Source organism: Athene noctua, chromosome 19 (genome assembly GCF_965140245.1).
Source record: "Athene noctua chromosome 19, bAthNoc1.hap1.1, whole genome shotgun sequence".
Taxonomy (NCBI): domain Eukaryota; kingdom Metazoa; phylum Chordata; class Aves; order Strigiformes; family Strigidae; genus Athene; species Athene noctua.
In genome coordinates this window covers 5,164,181-5,188,795 of record NC_134055.1, presented here as the reverse complement: position 1 = coordinate 5,188,795, position 24,615 = coordinate 5,164,181, and the positions used below count along the sequence as shown (strand labels likewise).

Below are 24,615 nucleotides of genomic sequence, written 5' to 3'. Positions count from 1 at the left end.
TTGCATTGAGAGCCCGTAATGATCATCAATAATAACAAATCTGCCTTTGCTGGAAGATGGGATGATAAGCAGGGAACTCCAGAGTGCATTTCTGCTTGCTGCTGGAGTCACCTCTGTCTAGAGCTTGCCTTTGCTCAGCCCTTTCTACCTTACAGAATTATTCCTCTGAGCAATCATCCTGTATTGGGAGTACATTACAGAATTATTCCTCTGAGCAATCATCCTGTATTGGGAGTACGTTGTGCGAATGCCAAACACAGCCCTTGTGCTCCTGCTGTGGTGGCTGTGATTCTCGGGCATGAACACATACTGGGACACGAGTTTCTGGAGGAAGTTTCTGTCCAGATGCTTGCTCTCCAGATGCTGGAGGTGCTTTATGTCATATTTCACTAATAGTGTGGCTCTGTTACTTTATTTATTTCATTTAATAGCATCCAATATACATTAATGGAACATTAAGCTTTGTTTTAATAAAGATAATGTACGATTTAGGAAAGTCTTAACCAACAACAGATAAATGCATTCTGTGGTGATTTTTTTCCTTACTCCTGATATACTGTACAAGAAAGAACAGAAAAAGAATCCCAGGAGAAACAGCATGTCTGTGTTCAAAGACCTCATTCAGAAATCTATGTAGACATTTGACATATCCTCTTAGTTCCATTATAGCAGCCCAGAAGCTGACCAAAAGATAGTTTTGAATATCATGATCAGTAAAAATATTCTCACAGAGCTTCTTAGAAAAATTACTGTGATTTTCAGATACCACTATTGCAAAGCAGAATCCTCGTCCCTGGAATTTTAAGGCAGTTTTATCTGTTTGAAAAATCAAAAATCATTTCTTCCCTCACCTAATTAATTGTAAGTGCTGTTAAAATCATGGTGATTTGCACCAACATATGTCATGAATAAATATGACCATACAGTTCTGAATAAATAAGTGCAGATTGTCAGCAAGAGAAATATGTAGGAATCAGATTTAGATAGCCTCTATACAGTCAGATGCTTCAGCTACTGTGTAGGATAACCTCAAAGTTAATGTAGCATATAGTGTGCAAAAAAATGGCGTACAACATGCAAAACCACAACTGTTTGCTTTCTAAACCAATATCCCTTTATCCCTTCATTTTTTACTAGCAATCTGTGACAAGAAGCTGGAAATCGTAGACACACTGGAAAAAAAAATAAACACAGATGAATTTGCAGAGGTGAGAAATGAAATAAGAGCATCCGATTCAGAATATGATGTTTATCACAAAGTTGTAGCACTTCCCTGGGGACAGCTAAGATGAGTAAGTGAAGGGCTTCGCTTCTCCAACATCCCCGGTAACTGGTTGCATCAGGACATTCCATAACCCGTCTCCACATCCATCTCTGCTGTCACAACGCTTCCATTCTGGCCAGAAAAGGAGGAGTATTTTGCTTTTGTGAGAGCTGCAGCCTGTGCTGCTCTCTGAGAAGTCACTCTCGAAGCAGTGGGTTTTAGGACATCCCCCTCTGTGCCTTTCTAGAATGCCAAAGCCCCGAATCACTTGGGAATTCAGATTTTGCCCTGGCTGCTCAAGGGAGGTTCAGTATCCCAATATAACCATTAGCCTGAGGTCGTTAGTGCTGTCCCCAGAGTACTGGTATTTCTGATTAAGTTCTATTAGCCACAGAAAAACCTAACAAGTGATGTACTGGGATGAGAACCTCTACCATTTTTTGCCCTGAACCATAACCAAACTGCAACAAGTGTCATAATGTGTGAGAAGCATAACCAGGCTGAAAAAGACACGGTTTTAAAATCAAAAGCTGTCATTGAGAAACATCAGAAATATGTTTTTAACTCACCAAAATCACTGTAGTTGGAAGTTTTACCCCATTACTCTACTCTTCATCAGTTTGAAAACAACCAAATCAGATCAAACTATATTTACAGAAAAACTCTCCAGACCAAAACTCTGTCAGACATTTCTACCTACGACAGAGCTAAATTTTATGGCTGGGTAATTAAACCTGTGAAAAGGGATGTTTAGAATAGAAATAATGACAGACCCTCAATTGTAGCCGTGCTAGTGGGTGCTGTTACAATAATTAAAAACAGAGTATAAAGCAGCTGTGCAGAGATTAATTTCAAGCAACCATGTGTGATTTTTGTGCCTTCTTCACTCTCAGGAGACTCATATGTTCGATATTTTGCAGAGAGATGCATTTTTATGATAACTTGTTGAGGCTTTTTAAAGCATGAAATGAGGTATTTTTAAATTTAACCTCGGAATAACTGCATTTAATTAAGAAAACTATTGTGGATAATGGGAGCCCAGAGAATTGCTTTTGTCATTGAAATGAAGCATCAATCTATAACCGCTACGGTACATGTATAAGTACTGAATGAATTCATGCTCCATTAGCATTAGAAAAATGTTTCAAAATATATTTTGTGTACTCTGTATTTTAACTCAATTAAAGATATGACAACAGAGATCAGCAGTACAAAAGATGGACTGTCAAGCTGTCTGATGTGCCAGCCAGTGCAATGTTGTTCTCGGAATATATTCTCTGATGCTTTTTCCAGGCCGGTTTTAATAGAACAAATGATGAGGCTTTCATCACTTCCCTTGGGAAACTGTTCCATAATCACAGGCCTTGCTCTTGGGACAGGGCTGGTTCTAATCCTCAGCTACAATTTACCTTTGTTCATCAGTTTGCATCATCCACCAAACCCAGAAAGAGAGATGATCTTTCTCCACACTGGTCTGGGCCCTTTCACATGTGGAAAGCATTGCTTTTTAATGGACTTTAAAATTAAATGGTGCTTTTTTTTTTTTTTTCTTTTTTTTTTTTTTTTCTTCCTGGAGCTCAGTGCAGCTTTGGGTTACTCAAAGGCAGTTAGAAACTCAGCAGAGACCTCCCACACTGTTGTTGTTGGGTTTGGGGGGGGGGCTTTTTTGGACATGCAAAACAGTGGCTGTTGTATTTTTACATCCTTCGTGACAAGCTTGTGGGGTCTTTTAATAGAAAAGTGTTTAAATCCCAGAGACCAGTCCTTAATAGTTTATTTCACAGGCTTTGTACTGGAACATGCAGAACCCCTAGCAGCCTGACACAAGGCTACTGACACCAAGGGAAATACTCCCATTGCCTTTGTAGGGTCAGAATCAGGCTTTAAAGGTGAGATTATTCTCCGTGATTGCATGTGGCTTATTTGATTTCTATTGGCATCAGCAGGAACAAAGCTCCATTGTTATTAATGATAATGTGTTCATAAACTACAGTAAGGTCTCACACTGGATAGCGAGAGGGAGGTGTGGCAGCTTTCTCCTGATGGGTGTCAGAATCTCTTGGTTAATAATAAATAAATGTATGCTGATTATGTGTACACAGTAGAGTGCTCTACACACACCAGCTAAGAAAAGCTTATGACTCTACGATAGTTCCTCCTGCCCACACAGCCAAACATACACTCTAAAAAATGTTCTGTGAAGCTGTTAGACAGCAGTATTAACACACAAGCCTTTGGATGTGTCATCAAGATGACATACAAAATAACAAGCCGCTTGTCCAACCTGCCACCTCCCAACTGCTGTCATCTTTAAGGTTCATCTGTCACAGGGCTCCGGGTTGTAATAGCTCTGAAAAGCTAGTAGATACACATAGCCCCAAATCTGCCACTTTCTCTCCAACCCACCTACATCCTCTCTTTTTATGCTGAAATGCAGAAAAAAAACACACATTGTGTTAGGAGTTCTTCTTTCCCACCAGCCACCCCTCAGGCCATCAGCTGCTGCTTTTCTGCTCTTTCTCTCTTCTCCACTTGTCCCATATATTTGGAAATTATGCAATATAGACACAAATAATAATAATAATAACATATATTAATATTTCGGTTTGTTAATGCTTGGGCAGCATTACAATAAGTACAAGATGTTCTAGCATTTATTTCAGGTATCCCTACTCTAAAAGTGGAGTAATGGGAAACATTCTGTGTTTTGCAAATTCCTCTTTTTAACTGTGTAGGCTCCCTGTTACTGTGTCTGGCTCCAGAAACCTGCTATAATAATTCAGCACAGGCTTTGGGATTGTGGTTTGTCCTGATGGCCATTATTATTTATGTCATGCACACCACATTTTTAGAACCATATTGCTTTTGCTCATAAAAACCACATGGCTATAAATCCAAAGTGTTAAAGTGTCTCCAAGGCTAGAACTTAAAATAAATCCTGAGTCAGTAGTATGCCTAGTGTCAGAGGACTTAGGTGACAGCAGGCTCATTTTCAAAAAGTTCTTTCCTTTTTTTATAGTATCCAGACTGGTTCTCTAAACACTGAAATTGTGGGCAATGGTCATTTTGTGGCATTAAGAGAGTTGAGGGGCTCCCAGTTCTGCAAAAACTGATGGCTCAGAATGCCTCTTTGGGAGTAAAGTCAGGAATACTAAATGCTGCAGAAAACCATGGAGAGCCTATGTCCTCCCGGAGATAACCAAGCTTAAGCAACGACGTTTCATAGGGGGGGATTCGGATCCAGCATCTCTGAACCACTGAACATGTAAGTGACCTCTGGGCCAGGAAAGGAACTGTTCAAGGTGCATTTGTGCAGTGCCTAGCACAGCGGTGTCCCAGGTTTGTTTGGAGAGTATTGCTGCTTCTGAAAGAAAAACCAAAGTAGGCAGTGTAGCATCCATGCACCAAGTCTGCGTTATGTGAACAGATGGAGCTACAAATTCCTGTGTATTTCATTGCATGCCGTAGATCTTTAGGAGTTCAAATAAAGGTGAAAATACTTTGAAGAAAGCTAACCATTTACACTACTGCTTTCTCTCCATAGTATGTCCATTCCTACACTGAACATTTTTCACATGACATGTTCCAAGAAATCCTGAAGCATCTCCATCAGTGTGCTGGTGACTTCCAAGAAGCAGTAAAACATGATATGTGGAGGCAAATGTTTACTGATCTCTTCCTAGATTGTGATTATGGAAAGGTAGGCAAAGCAGCTCTCAACCTAATTTCAATATGATGATGCTTTCAGTTTGGTATTTCTCTGGGTCACTGCCTTCTTTTTATTCTTCATGACTCTTTGTGCTTACTCAGCATTATTTTAGAGGACAATAGCTGTTGCATTGTCTTCAAATTTGTAGTTCTTAGACACAGAAATAGCCAATAGCCTATAAGCTGATGGCTGATTAGAAACTGAATAACCTAACGTGGTGACTTGGGGCTGAATTTTGATGATTCTAGAGAAGAAATTAACCACTGTCTTTAACACTTCTAGTCACTACCTGTTCCCACAGCACATTCAGAATGTTTGGGTGCTAATTCGTCTATTCAGCCATATTTCAGCAAAGATAACCTGATATAGATTGACCTTAACAAATGTGCACATTACCACAATAGTAGTGTATATTGCATTAATTATATTGCATTAATTTTTTCACCTTCAGGGCTTCTATCAATAAATCTCATCATTTAAATTTAAAATGCAAAATAATCTATCTTTACAACCTCTCTGAGAAAACTATTGTGAACTTCAGCCACAGATTATGGATGGGAAATTAAGTCAGTTACAGAGCTGGAAATGGAACTCAAAAGCCATAACTTGGTTTTCAGCAGCTCTAAACTCTATCTATCATCCTCTGAGTAGAATTGCATCACCATTTTAAAAAAAAAAAAAAAAAGAAAAAAAAGTTAGATTTATTAGAAAACCAGGAAATAGTAGGTAGGATCTGAAGAATCAATGACAATAAGCTATTGCTAAAAACCTGGGCTTCATCCAAATAGTGTGGTACTTGTTATGAGTAGCCTCAGTTAGCCAGTTGCTGGCTACTACACAGCAAACAGTTGCCATGATCTTCCAGTTTTCTCCCCTACATAAATTATATATTCCACCCAGCACTCCTCTAGTGATGTTTACAGCATGCCTACCCAGAATGAACTGTGCTCTACAATGTCATGCTAATAATGTCATTACTTCTAAGAGAATGGAATTACAGAGCACGTTTCAACGCCAATGGTGTGTTTCAGAGAACAGGAGGCAAGCTGCTGTTTCAGGGATGAGGAAAGAAATGTGTCTACTTCTCAGCGAGAAGACATTGCATTTTCCTGTTGCTCTGTCAAGGAGAGCTATGATAGATCCTTCTGAGTAATATATGAAGCCAAGTCCTAGCTTTGCCACGAGTTCTGAAAGGATCCCTTCTTTCCCTTGCATGTTTTAATGTGACTTTCTTCCTATTATTTCTGTGACAGTAATCACCATCTCCATGCTACTAATCCCAGTGGAATCTCAGAGGCAAAGAGCCAAAAATACTAGCACAACACAACACGAGTGAGCAGCTAGCAGCACAGATACCATCACTGCCCAGAAAAAAACTGATTAGAGCACAACCACGGTTGCTGTTTCCAGCCTCTGAGGTAGCCTTGCTCTGCAAATTGAGTTACTAAACTGTAGCATGGACCATGCAGTTCTTTTAAACCTGACCTGGTTTCTTTTGTATAGCTCTAATAAGTCCCACCCTACTGTACCCAGAGAGAAGATAAAAGATGCAAACTAACCCAAGGACTTCTACCACTTGAATGTGATCCATTACCTGTAGTACTCATTCTGCAAAGCACAGCAAAGCAGTTGTTTCAGTTCCTAATTTACATTTGTTTGGTAGCAGGCAGTTATTCCAGTCTGCATGGTGAATGTGGCTGCCTGCCTCAGTGAGTTGCAATTAGGGCCAGGGAGCTGAGAAAGCAGTGTTTAAATTACAGTCAAATTAGAAGGTATCCATCCACATGATCATTATTATGATTTCAAATGCGTGCATCCAGAAGGATGGCAGCTCAGCAAGTGCAGCCTGGACTGTACAGAAGCAGAAACTTTCCAAGACAATGCCAGAACACCGTTGAATCATTGCACTAATGCCCGAAGAGGCAAGAGCTCTGTGAATTTTAAGCTTGTTGTCTCTCTGTGCTCACACGTAACAAGTAATAGCTTCTCTTACACATTATAACAGAATCTGCATTAGTTTTCAGGGTTGTTTTTAACCCGGGATCTTTAAATGTAACTGAATTTAGTCAGAGATTAGTTTTCAAACTACTGAAGTTCACGACGCTTCTGCTTACCTTTCTTGCAGCACAACAACAACAAAGTCTGCTTTCTCATGACCTTTCATGAGTGTCTGCTCTCCCCATCTTGCTCACTAACAAGGGTATTGTGGAGTTCAAGATACACACATCACATTTCCAGAAAAACAATCAAGCGGTTAAACACTGACCTATCACTGATTAAACGGCAAGTCTGGTTTAGTCTGTGTTGCTGAAGGAATTACTCACAGATCATGGAACGTTGCCGAAAACAAGTGAGAATCATCACCTGCCAATATCTAGGTGACAAGAAAATTAGGTCAACATGTTTCAACTCTCTATCCACTAAAGCTGGCACTCGTTAAAAGTGGAGACAAGTTTTGGGCGGTTGCACAAACACAGATGGTGTGCTGTTATTTATAGTGGATGCTGTACCTGTCCTGCCGCCAAGACTCCGTGCGAAGGGCTGATGGGCAGGAATATTTCATCAGGCCCCCCTGTCACACATGAAGTACAAAGACATATGACCTTTGCCAGTAAATTTAGGAACCTGGAAAGATAATGTAACTGGGTATAGGACCTTGGAACTGTTTTTCCCGTTGTTATACTTCTCTCTTCTATAGATAGCTTTACCATGACGTGTTCCTCCCAAGGTAAGTTATAAGGAAAAGTTTCCTGAAATAACAGAGACCTCTGGTAGAATGGCAAATCTGTCTAAACTGTAAATGTTAAACCAAGGTGGACAATATACCCCTGCTTCATACTTAGTCATTTCTGAAAAGGTATTTACTATGTCTAACAACATTAAAAATAAATCAGAATAAATCACAAAACCCCACAGCAAAAACACTTCTAGAATCGGTTATCTAAATCCTTCAAATGTATTACTTTAACATTAAAAAAAAAAGTATCTGAATTCTGAAGCAACATTTTTTTATTTTCTTTTTAATACTACTTCATTCATTCATTTGCCTTTTTAATAAAACAAAGCTTTGCATTAGTGCTGCCAGCTTCAAGGCATCCAGACTATTGCGACAAGTAACAACTGAGGAAATTTAAAGGGAAAATTAAGAGTGTGTAATGTAAATACTGAATGGAGAATCCAAATATGACGCTGTGATCTGGTAACATCTTCAGAAACACATTCTGTGTTTGTATATCTACTAAATGGATGCGGAATCTGATCTGATATATTCAACTGAAAAACAGAGTATAAAGAAATGTTTGCATGGGAGCACGCAGGATATTTGGATATTAATGTCAGGAAGATGAAGATACTGGGAATCGGGGCCGACATCTTGTACGTTTAGGGACAGACTATGTGATGACATTTGTTGTTCCCAACCCACACATGGCTGAAATTCACCTGTCATTTCCAGCATTTTTTTACCAGCAGGAATTAAGTTACAGGAGTGTGAAGACTGGACGATAGGTTACATTTCAGTTCTGATCCTTTCCTCAGGATTTGCAAAAGCTTTCAATTCTGTTTAGAGGAAAGGAGTTGCAGTATCAGAAAATGTGATTTATTCACTTAATTTTCAGTATTAGCTTCCTTGGGAGGCACTTCTCCACCAAGTGATGGGTATCTCTATTGTTTTCAGATCCTCTGTTCCTAAATATTGATGCCATTAATTACGCTTTTAGAATATAAACAATGTGATCGTCTTGAGCTCCTTTCCAGAAAAGAGCAGCAAACTTCTTCAAACTAAGGGCAGGAAAGGTCACAAAGAATTAAAAGCTTGGTGAATCTCACGTTTTGTGGTCTTTACTCTAAGAGCAGAATGTGAAAAGGAAATCAATAATTCAGTTGGAAAGTTACTTGCTACAAATAATGAATTTAAGTAAATCTGTTCTCTAATTAACTACTGTGTTTCACTAAAGCGAGGGAGATTACAAAGGTGGCAGGATTTAAATAATGACAACAGGACTTAATCATAAAATGGAAAACTTGCAATCATTTAGATTCATTTTACTTTTTAAACTCAAAATTTCCTGATTGAAATGACCCATTTAATTGTCTTTTCCTGGTTTTATTGTCTGTATACTCACCCTGAGCAACAAGGATGTTCCTCTGTGCTAGAACTACGGGTACCTCTCTCCCCTCTGTAGTCAGATGTGTATGAATTTTTAAAGGAAATTAGGGAGATTGTCATAATAGCTCATATTTTTGGACTAATTATTTTCCCAGGCAGTTGCCAATACATAGTGCTTCAAAGGAAATGATGGAGCAAAAAACCAAACTACAATGTGCAGCCACTAACATCACAAAGCACAGGCCATAATAGGTGAAAATTCTTTCATAGTACTGTCAGGCATTCAATATCTGTCCTGAAAGTGTGAAATGTTGAAGCTTTGATCTTTACATGAAGAACTCCCTTGGCAAAAGTGGTTACAATCATCCACCTCTAATTTGCCAAGAATAAGCAAGAGGACGTGCCTGCAAAGAGATATGTGTGAGGAGTTCCAGCTAAGGGCAGAGAAGAAATTTTTGCCTCAATGAAATAAATTAACTTCTTTGAAATTTGTACTGATGTTCTGGTAATAGATCATTTTCAGTCACAGATAATTCTTAGCTAATGGTGCCTTTGTAGTGCTGAAAATGTTGATGTAAGTTCTAAGACCCACAGGAAAATTACAATAATTGTAATCTTTCTATCTAGGTTGGTCTCTTAGACAGACAAAAAATACTTGCCCTGCTGGTAGACTTCTATGACAGAAGCCCTGTGATTGCCAAGAGGGGATTCTGTAACCCAAGGCAGTGTAAGTATATGGGATGTTTCAACTGTGGTTTAAACACTAGGAGGCCACATGATGTTATATAGTTCATATATATTTTATAATTGTTACCAGAAATGGACAGAACCTAAAAAAGGACCTAAATGAATGCTGTGACCTATACACCATAATTTGCAAACATGTTTTGCAAACTGTGATGCAATGTTCAGAAATACTACAGCATCCAAAACTTTTCCTTCCTACAAAATTCTGAAGTACTGTTTGGAAAAATAGGATTAAAGAAAGACTACTTTTCCCCAGAAACATTGTTCTTTCTTTACTGGGCAATATTATGAGTTAAATTTGTGTTTACACTAAAATTTCTGCAGGAAGTTGGAAAGATAAAGAAAAAAACACAGAGAATCATCTACATGAAAGTAAAATATTTTTAAGATATTGGACATTAATTAACTGCTAAGATCAAATGCAAGTCAAATTACAGCTTTCCTTCTTAGTATGAAGAATTATGAAATATTTATTTCAAAAGAAATATGGTATAATACACAATAACAAATACAGTTCTCTGCAGGCAAAGACATTATTCTGAAGTTTTGTGTTTCTGAGATGCACAGAAGGTTCCTTTTGATAGTTTATGTTTGCTTGGGAACACCTATTTTCTTTTAAAATTTTCTTATGCAATACCAAAGAACATAAAATGAATGCAAACTGTTAACTTATCAATATTTTTTTTCTATTTTAGGGCCAATAATTGAGCTGCAAGAGATTGAGCTTATGGATTTATGGGGAGGCCTTGTTGACCAGGAAGTGTGTGAGGAACTCAGGGAAAAGTTAGTTTTGTCTCAAACAGGAATTTCTGAGGGAGAAATTTTAGCATGTGGACCGGTAGATGATAATAAACAAGGCACGTCTAGAGTGAAAACTAGTGTCAGAGAAGGTCTTTTTGTACAAATGGGCATGAGTGAAGCTGAGGCTGGAGGAACTTCTAAGGAAGAAAACCAAGCAGCAGAATCAAGTGGTGCTGAAGTGAGAAAGGAAGGTGAGGACGCTGCATCAGCAGTGAAAAGCACTGATTTTGAAGCTAGTGATTTGGATGGAAATACAATAGATAGTGAAAAATCCAGTTTCCGTGAAGCCATCAAAATGGAGAGGCAAACTGAGTCTGCAAGCGCAGACAGACAGGAGGAAGCTTTCCCAGGATCAGCCTCTACTGGGTACAGTCTCAGCAGAGATGGAGAACCTAGATCTGAAAAACAGGTGGAGGAAGAGCAATTTAGCCTGGGTAGAGAGCCTGACACAGAAACAAATAGGGAAGAAGATTGTAGTATCTGGGACAGAGAATCTGGATCAGAAGGGCAAGTTAGTCAGGAGGGGGACAACTGGACTGCAGAGGCAACCAACACAATTTCAGGACCAACACCTGAAGCTATAAGTGTGACCTCAGAAGCCAGAGCTGTGGCAGACATGGATGTCACTGCTTCAGAGCAGGATGCTCCACTTGCAGAGGTGGTGAAAGAAACTCCTGCAAGAAAAGAGAGTTTTTCTAGGCAGCAGGACAGCCCGTTTGGCCAACAGACAAGCTCAGAGACAAGACTGCAGGATGAGGACCTTCTGCAAGACCAGGGTAAAGGTAAAGCATTCTCCTTTCTTCTGGCAGACTTTAATCTTTTCCAACATACACATTTGGACTGGTTTAACCATAGGCATGTTTTTAATCCAGTTCAAAACTATTGAAAGCATATGAGTGATTACTGAATACACAAGACCATAAGCTTTGATATCTTCTCAGCAAGGTTTCAGAGGGTGTTCCTCTCACAGGACAGCAGGTGAGTGACTTTCCTGGTGATCTGTATTCAAGGCACTGAGCAGACACTTGAATTCAAGTAGGGACTCTCTGAAGCAGCAGCATTTTTATAATAAGGAGAAACTTTATGTTCTGTTTCACTCTGCAGTATTAGTATAGCAAGACAGAAGCCTAAGCACGTTAAATATAGAAACGACTTTTAGTTATTTTTTAGACTGTGATTGCCCATAGGGAGATATGAGATCATATTATGAGATCATTTATTTTAATCTCTCACCGTGATTCCAAAGGAATATCATACTTCCTAATTGTGTACAAAGATCCTTGTTCTAGGAAGGCTGTGGTTGGGCAACTGTGTGTTTCATAAGAGGCACTTTCTTAAACATAGAAGAAGGACCAATTCCCTCGCTAGTGCTCTGTGAGTGCACCCTTGTATCTCACAGTTTAAAATGCTGCAAGAACTGGGTCTACATACCAGAGCAGTCTAGTGACAGACTGTAGAGCTGACGGTACAGCCCGCTGGTACCTACAGCTTTCTGTGGTTAACTTCCAGTACACAGCACTAACCTGTCATCCAGCTGGTCCCTGGACACGCATCCAGCATTGTTTGGGGCATGTAGTACTTCCATCTTCAGAGCAGATTCTCACCTTCACAGAATCTCACAGAATCTCTCAGTTTCTCACAGAAATGACAGTCTGGGGGTATGACGCTCTTTGAGAGAAAGGTGAATGGAAGCAACAAGCCTGAGTATCATTTTGAACCTATCTTCGAATAGAATCTATCTTATTACTCTTGATAAAATGGGTATTTGTAGCTGGGCTTAAGAAATGTAACATTCACCAGGTGAACTTCAGGAAGCAGTATTTTCAAACAGTAAAAATAAATAGCTACTGATAACAAGGGTAAGTCCAGAGACACAGAGGTAAATTTTACATATTAATCAGCAGGGTGCTCAGACTAGTAAGCGCTGGTTCACAGATTTCTTTTTAAAATTGCGGATCCAGCACACTCAGACAGACAGAATTCTCCAGCTGAAACTAGCCAGGGGGTACCCTGGTCAGGTGACTGCTCATGCCAACTCTTTTCATCCACTTTAGAAACTATAGCTTGGATATATGTGTTTAAAGGCTTTTAGAAAAGCTGTATCTTGTGTCATTTTTAAAATCTGATATCATTACAAGGTATATTTTATGCTTTACCAGGTGACCTTCTGACTTGTGACCTAAGCTGCAGGTATAGAAGCTCTGAAGAGAGAATTCCAGAGGACTGGATGTGTGAGAACACCAGATTTCCAGGTATTTGGTCACAAAATTTTGTGTTTGCTTGGGCACATAGTGGCTGGCAGTGTCTGCAGACATGCCAGTACTGCTGTGAGCTGAAAGTTTTGGCAAAAAACCAAACACTAATTCCTGAAGCTGACTTCAAGGTAGGAACAGTGTCTTCTTTGTCTCAGAAGGTCACTTGCTGTGTAACACTAATTTCAGCTCACCGGTATGCAGTGATTTGACCTGGTTGTATGATAGCATCAATGCTAGACCGGAGCATAAATCTGAAGAGATACCATTAGAAAAGTATAAGGAGATTAAGACCTTTAGTCAGCATGGAGTCATTTAGACATAATTTCACAGTATAGGAAGTGCAGGATTCAGGACTGTGTTGGTATCTGCCATGCGGACTGTGCTTTCTGCCTTTCAGACTTACATCCCATCATGGCAGACATTCAGAACCTTTGGGCTTCTCATACTAGGAGTGCCTTTGATGAAAGCTGCCTCAACCTGCCACAGTTTGTACAGCTCATGGAGACATTTGTTGGTGAAGACACTTCCCTGCCTACTGTGGAGGGGCTTATTGCATTTATCAAAGAAGAATACAAACAGACAGAAGAGGAAAAAATGGAACAACTAGAAAAAGTAAATATTGATAAGTTTTGTTGATCCCATGTTCAAACAAAAACCAAGCAAATGCCTACAGGCACTGACAGAGTCAGCTTTAATCTCATGCTGGCAGAGCTATTCACTTGCAGCCTTGCATCCTCTATTTCAAGAGACCTTTTACCCCTGTGTTTTCATATGGATCCTCCCTCCCTAGCCCTTAGCTCTACAAGTGATGACAGACCCATCCTATAAGAAGTTGTCTGTCTGTTCTAGAGCCGGACTCAGCGAGACAGGAGGTTGATAGTTAATTGTGAAAGAGCTCAAAACATTCCATTCTGCTTATTCACCTTTATAATAGCCAAGACTTGATCTCTGACCTACTGCACTGGCATGTACATATGAAGTTGTGGATGCTTTGGGGAGGATTTTAAAGCAAGTGTGTTTGGTTATGCCTAGTGCATGGCTGTATGTCAATGTGCACATGCTTCTTTGTGTTTAAGTTACAAGGTGCTCTGGCCATGTGGTGAAAAAATATATTCCCCCTTCAGCAATATCCTCATGCACAGCATCAAGGTGCCCCAAATCCCTTCAGAGTACAAATATATTTCATGGTGGGTCTGTCCATGACCAGCCTCTCTAGCTGCATTTTCCTCAGACCTCTTTCTAGTTTCCCTCTGTGCTGCTGACCTAATTTGGATGAGATATTGGATCTGACGGCTCTACTGTCCTCACACTGAACACAAAACACGCTGCCAGTATTTTGGCCTTTGAGACATTTCCACTCCAGCCATTTATCACTGTATGCTGTGCAAAGACTGGGTTTAAAGGACAAATTGGACGTGCATTTGCTTGGAGCCCACACGCTTCAGGACAGCACCAGCAAAATAACAATGTACGGAGATACAAACTGTCACATCTTTGGGTGTTACTAACAAGGTTGTAGTTAGTTTTTGCTGGGAAGACATTTGTATTCTGGGAAACTTGCTCTTACCTGAGTTGATCTCACCTTAGATCCAGCACACGCCTCCTTTTTTGCCAGGGCAATAACCCTCTGAGTGCCAATTCTGCTGGGGAAAACTGAACTGTCAGCTGTGGTTAGTGTTTCCAAACATCCCCCAGGTTTAATTTATGTCCAGGTCTGAGCTGTGTACTTACAATTTGGCCTGACCCACAGGAAATAGTATATTTTCCATATTTGTGTAGACGCTGAGCATCAGTGTCCAGGAATTCTCCAAGACTGGCTGTTTCTCTGTTGCAGGGTCACCGCATCTCTCACTTGGCCCAACGGAAACTGCTTCTGGAGGCACTTTTCACAAAGTGGGACAACAACGCATCTGGGTTTCTGGACCTGGAAGAGGTGGATGCTATTCTAAGCTCATTCAATGGAGGGATGGAAAAAGAGGCCTTGATGAAAGGTAAGGAAACAGCTCTGCTCTGAGAGAACAGTGTCAACACACAAGGCCTTAAAACATTCCACGACAGTGCCAGTGAAGTTGTTGGCAAGCACTGGTCATTTTTTGGTTTTGCAAGCAGCCATAAGCATACATGGTGTGATGTATAAAATGTAAAGTAACAGTTATCCAGACCGACTTGTTAATGCATAGCTCTATCCCCTCCTCCTGTGGCAAGGTAGCCCAATGCTTTCATGACATTGTGATGTGTTGAAAAATTATTTCAGCTGTAACATGCAATGTATCCTTGTGATATGGCAGTGAAAAACACATGTAAATAGGGGACATGTTTACACTTTTAGTCTTGCCTATCAGTGTTATCCAGCTATTTTTAATAATTTTACCGTGCTGTCTGCAGGACTCTATCTCACAGGAGATAACAGCAGTTTTCCTGACGGGTCTCAAATAGCCTTTAGCCATCGCGACTGTTGCACAGCTCTCATGAATTAGGTAGTAAGTTCAAGTCTCACTTCTCTGTTCATTTCTCCAAATAAACTTCGCAAATTTGGTCCTTGACAGAATAGTCAGACGGAAGTGCTGCAGGTTCACCTGGCCCTGTCTGGTGGCCTCATACATACCAACACGTGGGCATTAGGTGTTCTCAGATACTGTATGGGTGACTAAGAACATGTCTGCATGTGTGCTTGGGTGGAGAGGACTGGTTTATTCATCTGCATGCTCATTTTCATGTTGCTTGTTCTGCTGCACACGACTAAAAATCGCTCATTTTGGCAACCACCAAAATCTCTTTATCCTTTAGCTCACTTGAGGCACTGGAGGGGTGGGGAGCACACCGGCATGCTGCAGTTAATAGTCTCTAGGCTGCACAGCCATGGAAGAAACTGGCAATTTACAGCTCTCTTGTATTCAAAGCATGCCAGAACACACTTCAGAAATATGGAAGAACATAGGCCCTTCCATGAAGGGCTCATAAACTGAAGGACAAATAAATAGAAAGATAGCATAGCAAAATCAATACCACCTACAAGCAATATAAAACTGTATCTAGCAGCTTCAACATAATCTCTCAAAGACATCATGGAACAAGCAGGTTTGGGGGAAGGGCTCACAGACATTGCACTCCTGGATGAAAACGCAGGGTGAAAAGTGGGTAGAATTATTTTGTTTTCCTTGTAAGTGAAAAGTGTAACATTACAGATATAATGGGGAAAATAATTCCTTATGCTGTGGCTCAGTAATGAAGGAACTGATCAAGCCGTGTTTAACTTCATGTGTATTTCTTTATTCATCTCTTTCTTCAAAGAGATGAGAAAGTGGAGATGAAAATCCAAACATTTTTATACCATCAAAAAACTCTCCATCCTAGTTCTGTCAGAAAATCAGAAATTAAATGAAAAAATACTGGATGATCTTTAGATGATGGGCAGGATAAGACAGCATTAGCAGTCAGCTCCACCATGATTGGGGCCAGTTAGTACTTGCTGCTTCCATAGCTAAAATCGGTGATAAAATGCCCCCTGACTTCTGTGGGGGAAGGAGGATGCTTTTAGCTCCCATAAACATCCGTGTCTTGGGTGCACTGGGATGCAATCAGGGCAGCTCCCTGCCTGTGCATCATTAATCAAAGCATTTTCTATTACACTGTCCTTAGAGCCCACTGCATGTATCGATCACAAAATACTCCCTGCTTAACAGCAAAGTCTCACACTTCGCCCTATATATCTTTGCTTGCTCAGTTCACTAGTCAGTAGTGGCTTGACGAATCACTCCCTTTCCTTTACTTCTTCGGGTCCAACAGGATTTGAAATCAGGATGCATCAAAAATGATGAAAGTGTTAGTCATGGCAGTGCTCAGGAGAGGACTGCCAGGAGCATGATCAGGCCAGCACAGCTTGGGCAGAGCTCCCGATGAATCCCGGCTTTCCAAAGCCAGGGAGCTGCCTCCAACTTCCACAGACTGTGCAAGAGCACCCCCGTGAGCCCAGAGCTGGGGCGTGGGACCAGCCGCAGCGGCTCTTGGAAGAACGGGCACAGGGCTTGAACAACCCTGGCGGGCTGCCTGCTCATTTAAGTAACCCCTGAATAGAAACCGAGGGGGTACATTCACATTTTCATGCTCAGTCTGTTCGGATCACAGCTCTGAGTCTTAACTTGTCTTCAGGACCTCTGGGTAAATTGGAAGTTTGCGAAGGAGAGTGAGTAGATACAAGACAGCGATTCTTGGGCATCATAATCTGACCCTTGTGGCATTCCTCATTCCTCCTTCCTCCACGCAAAAGGAAACTCTTCCAGACCTTTCTACTGCAGCTTATTTGCCTGTATTTGGGTCAGTTTAGCTGCAATGTCTAGGACATGAAAAAGGGGACTGGGGCACAGCTCTGCTCTCTGGCCTTGTGCAAGATGGGAAGGAGCAGCCTCCATGCAGATCTATCCTCCTTCACTCCTCTGAGAGCCAACAGGCATCACATCACTGGTTTAGGTGTTTTGCATACTCATTTACTCTTCTAAACTCTGTATTTCTTATCAAAGCTCCCTTGCTCCTTTTGCTCCACATCTACATCCCTTGGTGCAGGACAGGTGATTCCAAAGCACTGTTGCCCCAACCTCTGTTTGACTTTAATAGAGCTTTTGTCTTCTTTGCTCTTCATTTAATGAGATTTAGCACAATACAAACTTTATTTCAATAATTCATTAAAGGCACCTAAAGAAGGATAATTAAAAATGATAGTTACTTTGGAAAGCCTCAAAAGGAAAATGTAATGTCTGCAAAGTATGGTACATCATGGAAAATCCAGGAACGTGAGTGATCTGTGAAATCTGTAGACTCTGGCCTTCACATTTTTAATGGAATTGATGAATAGTTTTTCTGTAAGGACCCAACTACTATTACTGTACGCAGAATGCCTACCTGCAGCCCAGTCCCACCAGCCCTGCAAGCATCCACGAAATTTTGTTCTGATGTGGAGATACCTCTGATTTTTGCTAACTCCAAGCAGCTTTCCTATTTTCCATTGACCTTTATTGTTCAGGTATGTTGCAGAGGTATGAAAGGAGCACAGGAGCAGTGCTGTGCAGGTTTCTTTCTCAGCAGGTAAGAAAATAGGCATCTAGAGGAAAAGGTGCATCCAGTCTGGAAGCTGGAGATTACCTGTCATGATGACAAATTCAGGAGACAGCTAGATGAAACCCAGAATAATGGACTAGCGCACTCCACCCAAAGTCAGTTTAGGGCTTGATTCGCATTTTGCACAAGAAAAGCAGATTTTTAAAGTTCAAATAGAGTGTCCCTGTCTTGTTTTCTGTTTCTCCTACTAGCAAAGAAACACCTTTGCTGCCGTTACCCACAGCTCAGCAGAGTGGGGAAGCTATCCCCAAAGGCATTCCAGACTTTCCTTGAGTTAGTTGCTTCTGAGTTCCCTGACGATGAGGATAAAACTATTGATGATTTGGTGGAATTTCTGACCACAAGTGTGGAACGCAGTCACATGGAGTGCCTGCAAAGCTTAGCCAGGAAGAAATGGCTGCACAGTATCCAGCAAGCAGCTGAGACCAGCGGAGCAAGCATGGAACAGCTTTACAAAGCAGTGTTTAAGGCCCTCTCCCAGGTATGCATCCCAGGGAGCACAAGAGTTGTGTTGGGATTGTGACCCTGATTTCAAACCCTGGTGCATCTGAGTGGAACGTGCAGGTAGCATGGGAAGCTGGTCTGAGGCTGGGTTCCTTGTGCTTTCCTGCACTTAGCTGATGTTCAGGAGAGCCCACGGTTATGCATGGAAAGAGTCACAGCCCTGCAATACAAGAATTCTTGTCCACGGTCTGCCAATACAGAAAGTGTTTCATGGATACTTATGCCTCACTTTTTGAAGATGAAATCTGGTAATCCATAGTTCTAGTTTTGGAGCTTCTGAAATGAAACACACCAGCCTTAGTTTGGGACAAAAAGATGGTTAATTTGTAGTGGAGACACACGTTAATTTTTAACCTGCAGCTTGTAACTTTAGATGTTTGTCCTCACCATTAAAGCCCTCCTCAAGGAAAAACTTCTCTCATAGTAGCTGAAGTGGTCTTACCTTACAATATTTAGGTTTGTAAATGTAGCAACTCTGGAACTTGTTTGTCTGATTTTTCCAAAGGAATCTCCTATTGGAGAAGAAATCCATAGGAGTTTTGCTTAAGCATGTTATAGTTAGGGATTATTTTTATATAAACTGCTCTCCATTAGCAACAGGAAAAAAAGAAATCTATTTTCCTTGCCAATCAAAATACCAAGTGGTTTTGCTTGTAACAGAGCATACCGGTCAGACCGATCCCAGCATAGGCAATACATGTCATGCAGTTGGTGCGTGACACACAAAATCAGTGACCCAGAACAGCATCTCAGCAAGAAATGAGACAAGTGCTAAGTACACGGAATAAGTGTAATGGCCAATGGCTAATGTACATAATGCAGTGGGAAACATTTGGTTGCTAGGATGCAGAAGCCCATGGGGATAACAAGAAGATCAGTGCATATATTGCCCTTTTGGAAGAGAACCAGCTCTCACCAGAGCGGGGACAGATTCTCCTACACTATGTGGCATGTACTGCAGATGATGCTCCATATGTTCTAAACCAGATACTGTACAGAGACATGAAAGGAGTAAGGTAAGAAAAGCTGCAAATAACTGTTCCTTTTACTCAAAAATATTCAGAATGTAGGGTTACCAGGCAGTGTTTGGGGTGCGCTGGAAACAGAGGTTGATAGAGCATAGACAGAGAGGAAATCTCCGCAGGGACTGTCGTGGAATGATTCATTATCATATACATGCCCATACACTCTGCATAGTCTACTTAGAAATGCTCTGTTTGGGATTTCACTCCTTTCCTTGGGGAGATTAGCTCACGGTCTAATAAATCTCATCCTTTAGCAAATGACTATTGCATTGGGCCTACATTTTCTTCTTTAAAAATTAATTCCCTTACACCAGTTTACATCCACGGGATATTTTTTGAGAACAATGCCTTTTCTTCCCTAGTGTTTACACTATAAACAGCTTTCATGCCTCTCTACTTCCAAAAGCTAGACATATTTCTTTCTTTAAGTATTGCTTCTTCTAACCTATTAAATGCAACTGCTGCTTGCTTCTCTGTTCCTTTTCATTACATTCATTAGTTGATGTTTTTTAAATGTCCTAAGGATGAAAACCGCCTTATTTATTACCACTGTCTTTGGGATGCAAGTGGTAAATGTGGTATTTCTGGGTGTGGTCAGAGTAAGGAGCTAACACCTTCCTTCTCTGATGTCAAAAAGCAGGGAGAGATCAAAGCTGCAGTATTTATTGCTTTGCCAAAGGTTTTCTGCTACTCTTAACAAACCCACCCATAAGTTTACTTTTCAGCTTTGCAGCTGTTGATGAGGGAAAGCCAATCCATGTTCCAAGAGTTGAGCTTCACGGAAATATCCACTTCTGGAACTACGACCGCCCAGTGGAGGAGAGAAAAGGTTCACTCCTGGTACTACCATTGCACAGTGCTCGCTGGAAAGTCTTCGGCATTCTAGGGCTGGACACTCTTCGGGACCAGCGTGAGAAAACCATCTTTCTGACCCATGAGATCAGTTTCTATCAGGTGGGCACCATCAAAAAGCAGTTTGTTAGACCACTCTTCAAAAACTGTGTAGGGACCATGTGACTTTTAGATGTTCGTTCTGAGTAAACATAAGATGTACAACTAAGAAAAGAACTGTGGGCCCCTTTTTACTGTATACGGTGAAAGTGCTATGAGCAGAACACTTTATCAATCTACGGATTAGCACCTTATCTGTAATTGATTATGAGGTATCATTTCATCAATAATTCATTTAAGATTCTCTTGACTAGTAAATTAATTGCACTTTTATGCAAAGCCCAAAGATAGTAGCTTTTATTTCCTGAAGCTCTGGACCTCATATTTGAGTTTGTTTCCATAAAGTGGCATGAAACCTTACTTTTTACAGGGTGGAATAATTATAAGCAACAGCAGTTCGCATTTCTGTAGGATGCTCTTTAGAATCAGCCTCATTGTGGATGCATCATCTGGGCAGCAGGGAGCGCAGCAAGCCAACATTCCCAGTCAATTTGGCTATATCTACTAAAAACCAACTTCTTCTAGTTTAGGACTTGGCTGTGACCCGAGTACTCTGGCGCTTTACAGCATTATTTCATAAGGGACGTTTCACAGTCACTTTTCAGCTTTACAAGTTCTGATTAAAGTAACTTGTTACAACCATTTTGCTTCGTTTTGCTGCATGAATGTTTCCCCAGCTTTTTTTCCCCAAATCATATGGAACTGTCTAGCTCATTTGGAGGATTCTGCTTTCACAGGGAGTTTCTCATGCATTCAGCAAAGGCTACCACTATATCTGCACCCTGGAAAACGTTCTACAAATGACTGTTACTGCTCTGGACTGGCTGTATCCCAGGGCACCCAGCATCCACGCTGTAGTTATGTACCTGGTAGAGCCTGGCAAAGACAAGGTAAGCAGATTACTGCAGTGGAAAGACCTGTAATATTCAGGGGATGAAAGGCTGCTGTAGTGAGAACATGGCATTGCTAGCTGCCTGTGATTTCCCAGTGGTTTTATCACAAAAACTGAAGCCTGTCTGAGATTCTCATGCCTGCCTGTGCAACAAAAGGGCTACAAAGGTAGAGAGAGAAGTTACCCTCTGTCAAGGAGGCCCCTCTTCATTCTTTTCATTCTCCCATGTAAAACAATTCAAAAGCTCTGCTAGTATAGCCCCTTCTCCATGGGAAAAGGGAATATTCTCCCACATCAGTGCTCACAGCTGCATAGCAACCAATAGAGCAAAATCCCTCATCCATCCATCCATCCATCCATCCATCCATCCATCCATCCATAGGTTAGCCAACACTGCAAGCCCCTGCTAAAGCTTTGCTGTCTGGGACCTCCACAAAGGGAGATGTTCTTCTGTGGAAATTCTATGCATGTCAAAATTACGGTATTTTATAGGAAAAAAAGAATATCCTAGCTAACCTTGTTAGCTTTTCATTCTGAACTAATGTCAGCCGCCAAGACGTAAATACAACTCAGGAAGTGGCTGCTTCCTGATTAGCTAGGTTGGAAAGGCAGCCCCCCTCCCTGCAGATCATATTGCAGTTGTTCAGCAGGCACTCGGGCCCTGGGAAGCTTGTCATTTCACATACAAGTGAGTCAAGAAGATGGAAAGTCTATGCAATATTTAGGACTGATCCCGTGTCATCACAAAGTCTGCATGACATCTGCTGTAGCCATAATTCAGCTGCTTCCTCTGATAAGGATGGTTTATGTTGGCAGCTTTCTGGTCATTCCAGGCACTGCGCTGCTCCCTTGTTAGCTGTCTGATAGCCAGGTCATTCGCTCCCCTCGATGCTTTTCACGTGTCAAGGCACGCTGACACAAATATGACATGAGAAAGAGGACTGCAAGAGGATGGGAAAAAGAAGGGAAACCTCTTCTTGGCCTGTGGTTGTCCCTCAGTGCGGAGCTTGAGGTGGATTAAATAGTCTGGCTGAGGGAGGTCCAGGGCACATTCTTTATGCATCTTGAGCAACACACTCTGGGAATAAAACCAAGCATTGCTGGGAGATGTCTTTAACCATCCCATTGCACTTGAGCATACATAGGAGTTTCCTTTAAGAAATAAACAATTTCCTCCCTCTCCAAGCTTCAAAATGGCTGTTCTTTCTTGGGTGCAGCTAAACCTGCCTTTTCTCTCTGGCAGATAAGGGACTACGCTCTGCGCAAGATGATTACTATAGATAAAACAGGACAAAAAGAAATTCATAGCTCTCCTGTTGTTCTCCTCAGGAAAGAAAACCTCTTAAGGTAGGCTCCAGCACCTGCAACTGAACTAGTTACTTCTGGTCCTAGACTCCAGTCGGGATCAGGCATGAGCCACGTTACTTAAAGCCCATGGTAATGCAGCCCTCCTCTCACTGTCAAAGCTTCTGGTGAGTTTGCATGTGAATTAGAAAAGGGTGAGGAGTATTCTCTCTTTGAGTTCAGGCCTGCAAAAACTTAACTTCTGACTTAATGCTTACCAACTGAGCTGCCAAACAAGCTCTACCTCTGCTGTGAAAGGTTTGCAGGATTAGGGCCTACACTGAACCATTTTGCTCTTCAGAATAATCTTTTTTCCTGGCCATATTAGTCTCACTTCCTTCAACTACCTGCTTCCTTCCACTGCCAAGATCCTCACAGACAGGGCTTTTAGGCATATCATCCTTGTCGTCAAAGTTGGTTGAACAGCCATTTGCTGTTCCAGTAGATGTTTTTACTTTTAATAAAACTCTATAGAACAACTGTTAATGCAGTTATAAACAGGAAATTGTTTTTAAAGCAAGGTTTGTTAAATTCTTATGATTTTCAGTAATTGCTTTGGCTAAGCAATATTGTGTTCCACCATGATATTTCCTACTTTTCTGTGGCTTGAATGATACTTAAAGCTGTGCATATTTCAGTTCAAGAAAATAAATTATTTAGTAATGTAATACCTTTGTTTATCAACAAGAGATGAATGGCATCTTACTAAAATAAGCTAAATAAATTGCCAAAAGAATCTGGAATGGTAAAGTCTAGTCCATTTTCCTCTCTTTGCTCTCATTTCAGAGATTACTTGTTTAAGTGCATGGAGAGTTCAGAGATCATTCACACTTCTGTCTGTGGAGTATGCCACACTGCAGTACCTCTCCGTGACCTATCAGGACAAGCTCTTGGTGTATTTGATATCAGCATTGGACACCACCAGAAATTACCACCTCAAGAACACAAAGACCTGCAGAGAATGCTAAAGATGGCCCAAGCTGCCTGCTCTGAGATACTGAAGAAGTCTTTAGAGGAAACAGAACCAACCTATGGACTGGGTATCATGCATGCAGAGCCAAGATAGGTTTTTTAGGGGTGAAATTAGGAATCCCAGTGAAACCGCATCTAAAGTATCATTCCTACAAGTATGGAAAGCAAATACAAACCTTTGGTACATGTAAACTACTCCTGAGCAAACCTGAGTGCTTAGCAGAGTACAGTTAAACAGAATGTTTGGGTTTTGACTGGTTTACAGGGTATTTTGTGCCCAAGTCCCACTGAAATCAAAAGCATGAAGCAAGGTGCTTTGTTGCCTCCAGGGATCTAGCACGTCCTCCTCAGAACTGTCCCAAATAAGATCTGAAGCATTTGAATGTCACAGTTACAGAATCACCTGCATGCCTGAACCCTTCATGGCCTCAGGACCTCTGCTTGTCCCTGAGGCAAGTTTTGTCTCCTTCTCAATAATATACCCATTTAAAAAAGTTTCATAGATAGGATACTTGGGCTATATACAAATAAATCAGTCAAGGAGACAAAGAGTTAATCATAAAGAGGGCAGAGCCTTTCAGTCAAGAACATCAGTCTTGAGTAGCAGATGTTTCTGAGCTTTTGATTTGCTGAGGTTTGCTTTTGATTCCAGAGGCAGAACGTGTGGCAGATTTGAGGCATGCAGGGATTCTGTTCCACCAGTTCATGCTACAGGACCTGCGTGAGTGTGTCCAGAAACTCGATGCTGAGAGCTTTGCTGAAATAAAGAGCTATGTAGAACCACCAGCTCTGGTACATAACATAGTTAAGGCTGTGCTGTTGCTTCTTCATCCAAACTGGAAGGACTCAGAGACAACTGAGAACTGGAGTCAGTGTAAACTGGTGAGACTTCTACATGTTGAGGCTTTGTTTTTTGTTCTTCCTCCCCCAA

The 24,615-nt window shown here is 41.1% G+C and overlaps 1 protein-coding gene across 1 annotated transcript in view; it reads left to right on the top strand.

Annotated features, from left to right (window-relative positions):
- The window catches only part of EFCAB5 (EF-hand calcium binding domain 5), a 42,531-nt gene that overhangs the window by 15,790 nt on the left and 2,126 nt on the right, over window positions 1-24,615 (top strand). Inside the window, exons 6-18 of the mRNA XM_074923300.1 lie at window positions 1,138-1,208; window positions 4,809-4,964; window positions 9,709-9,808; window positions 10,524-11,411; window positions 13,282-13,496; window positions 14,719-14,875; window positions 18,188-18,477; window positions 19,344-19,516; window positions 20,251-20,479; window positions 21,214-21,366; window positions 22,612-22,715; window positions 23,499-23,752; window positions 24,337-24,566. Of these exons, the coding sequence (XP_074779401.1) occupies window positions 1,138-1,208; window positions 4,809-4,964; window positions 9,709-9,808; window positions 10,524-11,411; window positions 13,282-13,496; window positions 14,719-14,875; window positions 18,188-18,477; window positions 19,344-19,516; window positions 20,251-20,479; window positions 21,214-21,366; window positions 22,612-22,715; window positions 23,499-23,752; window positions 24,337-24,566 (3,020 nt within the window). The remainder of the gene's footprint in view (window positions 1-1,137; window positions 1,209-4,808; window positions 4,965-9,708; window positions 9,809-10,523; window positions 11,412-13,281; window positions 13,497-14,718; window positions 14,876-18,187; window positions 18,478-19,343; window positions 19,517-20,250; window positions 20,480-21,213; window positions 21,367-22,611; window positions 22,716-23,498; window positions 23,753-24,336; window positions 24,567-24,615) is intronic.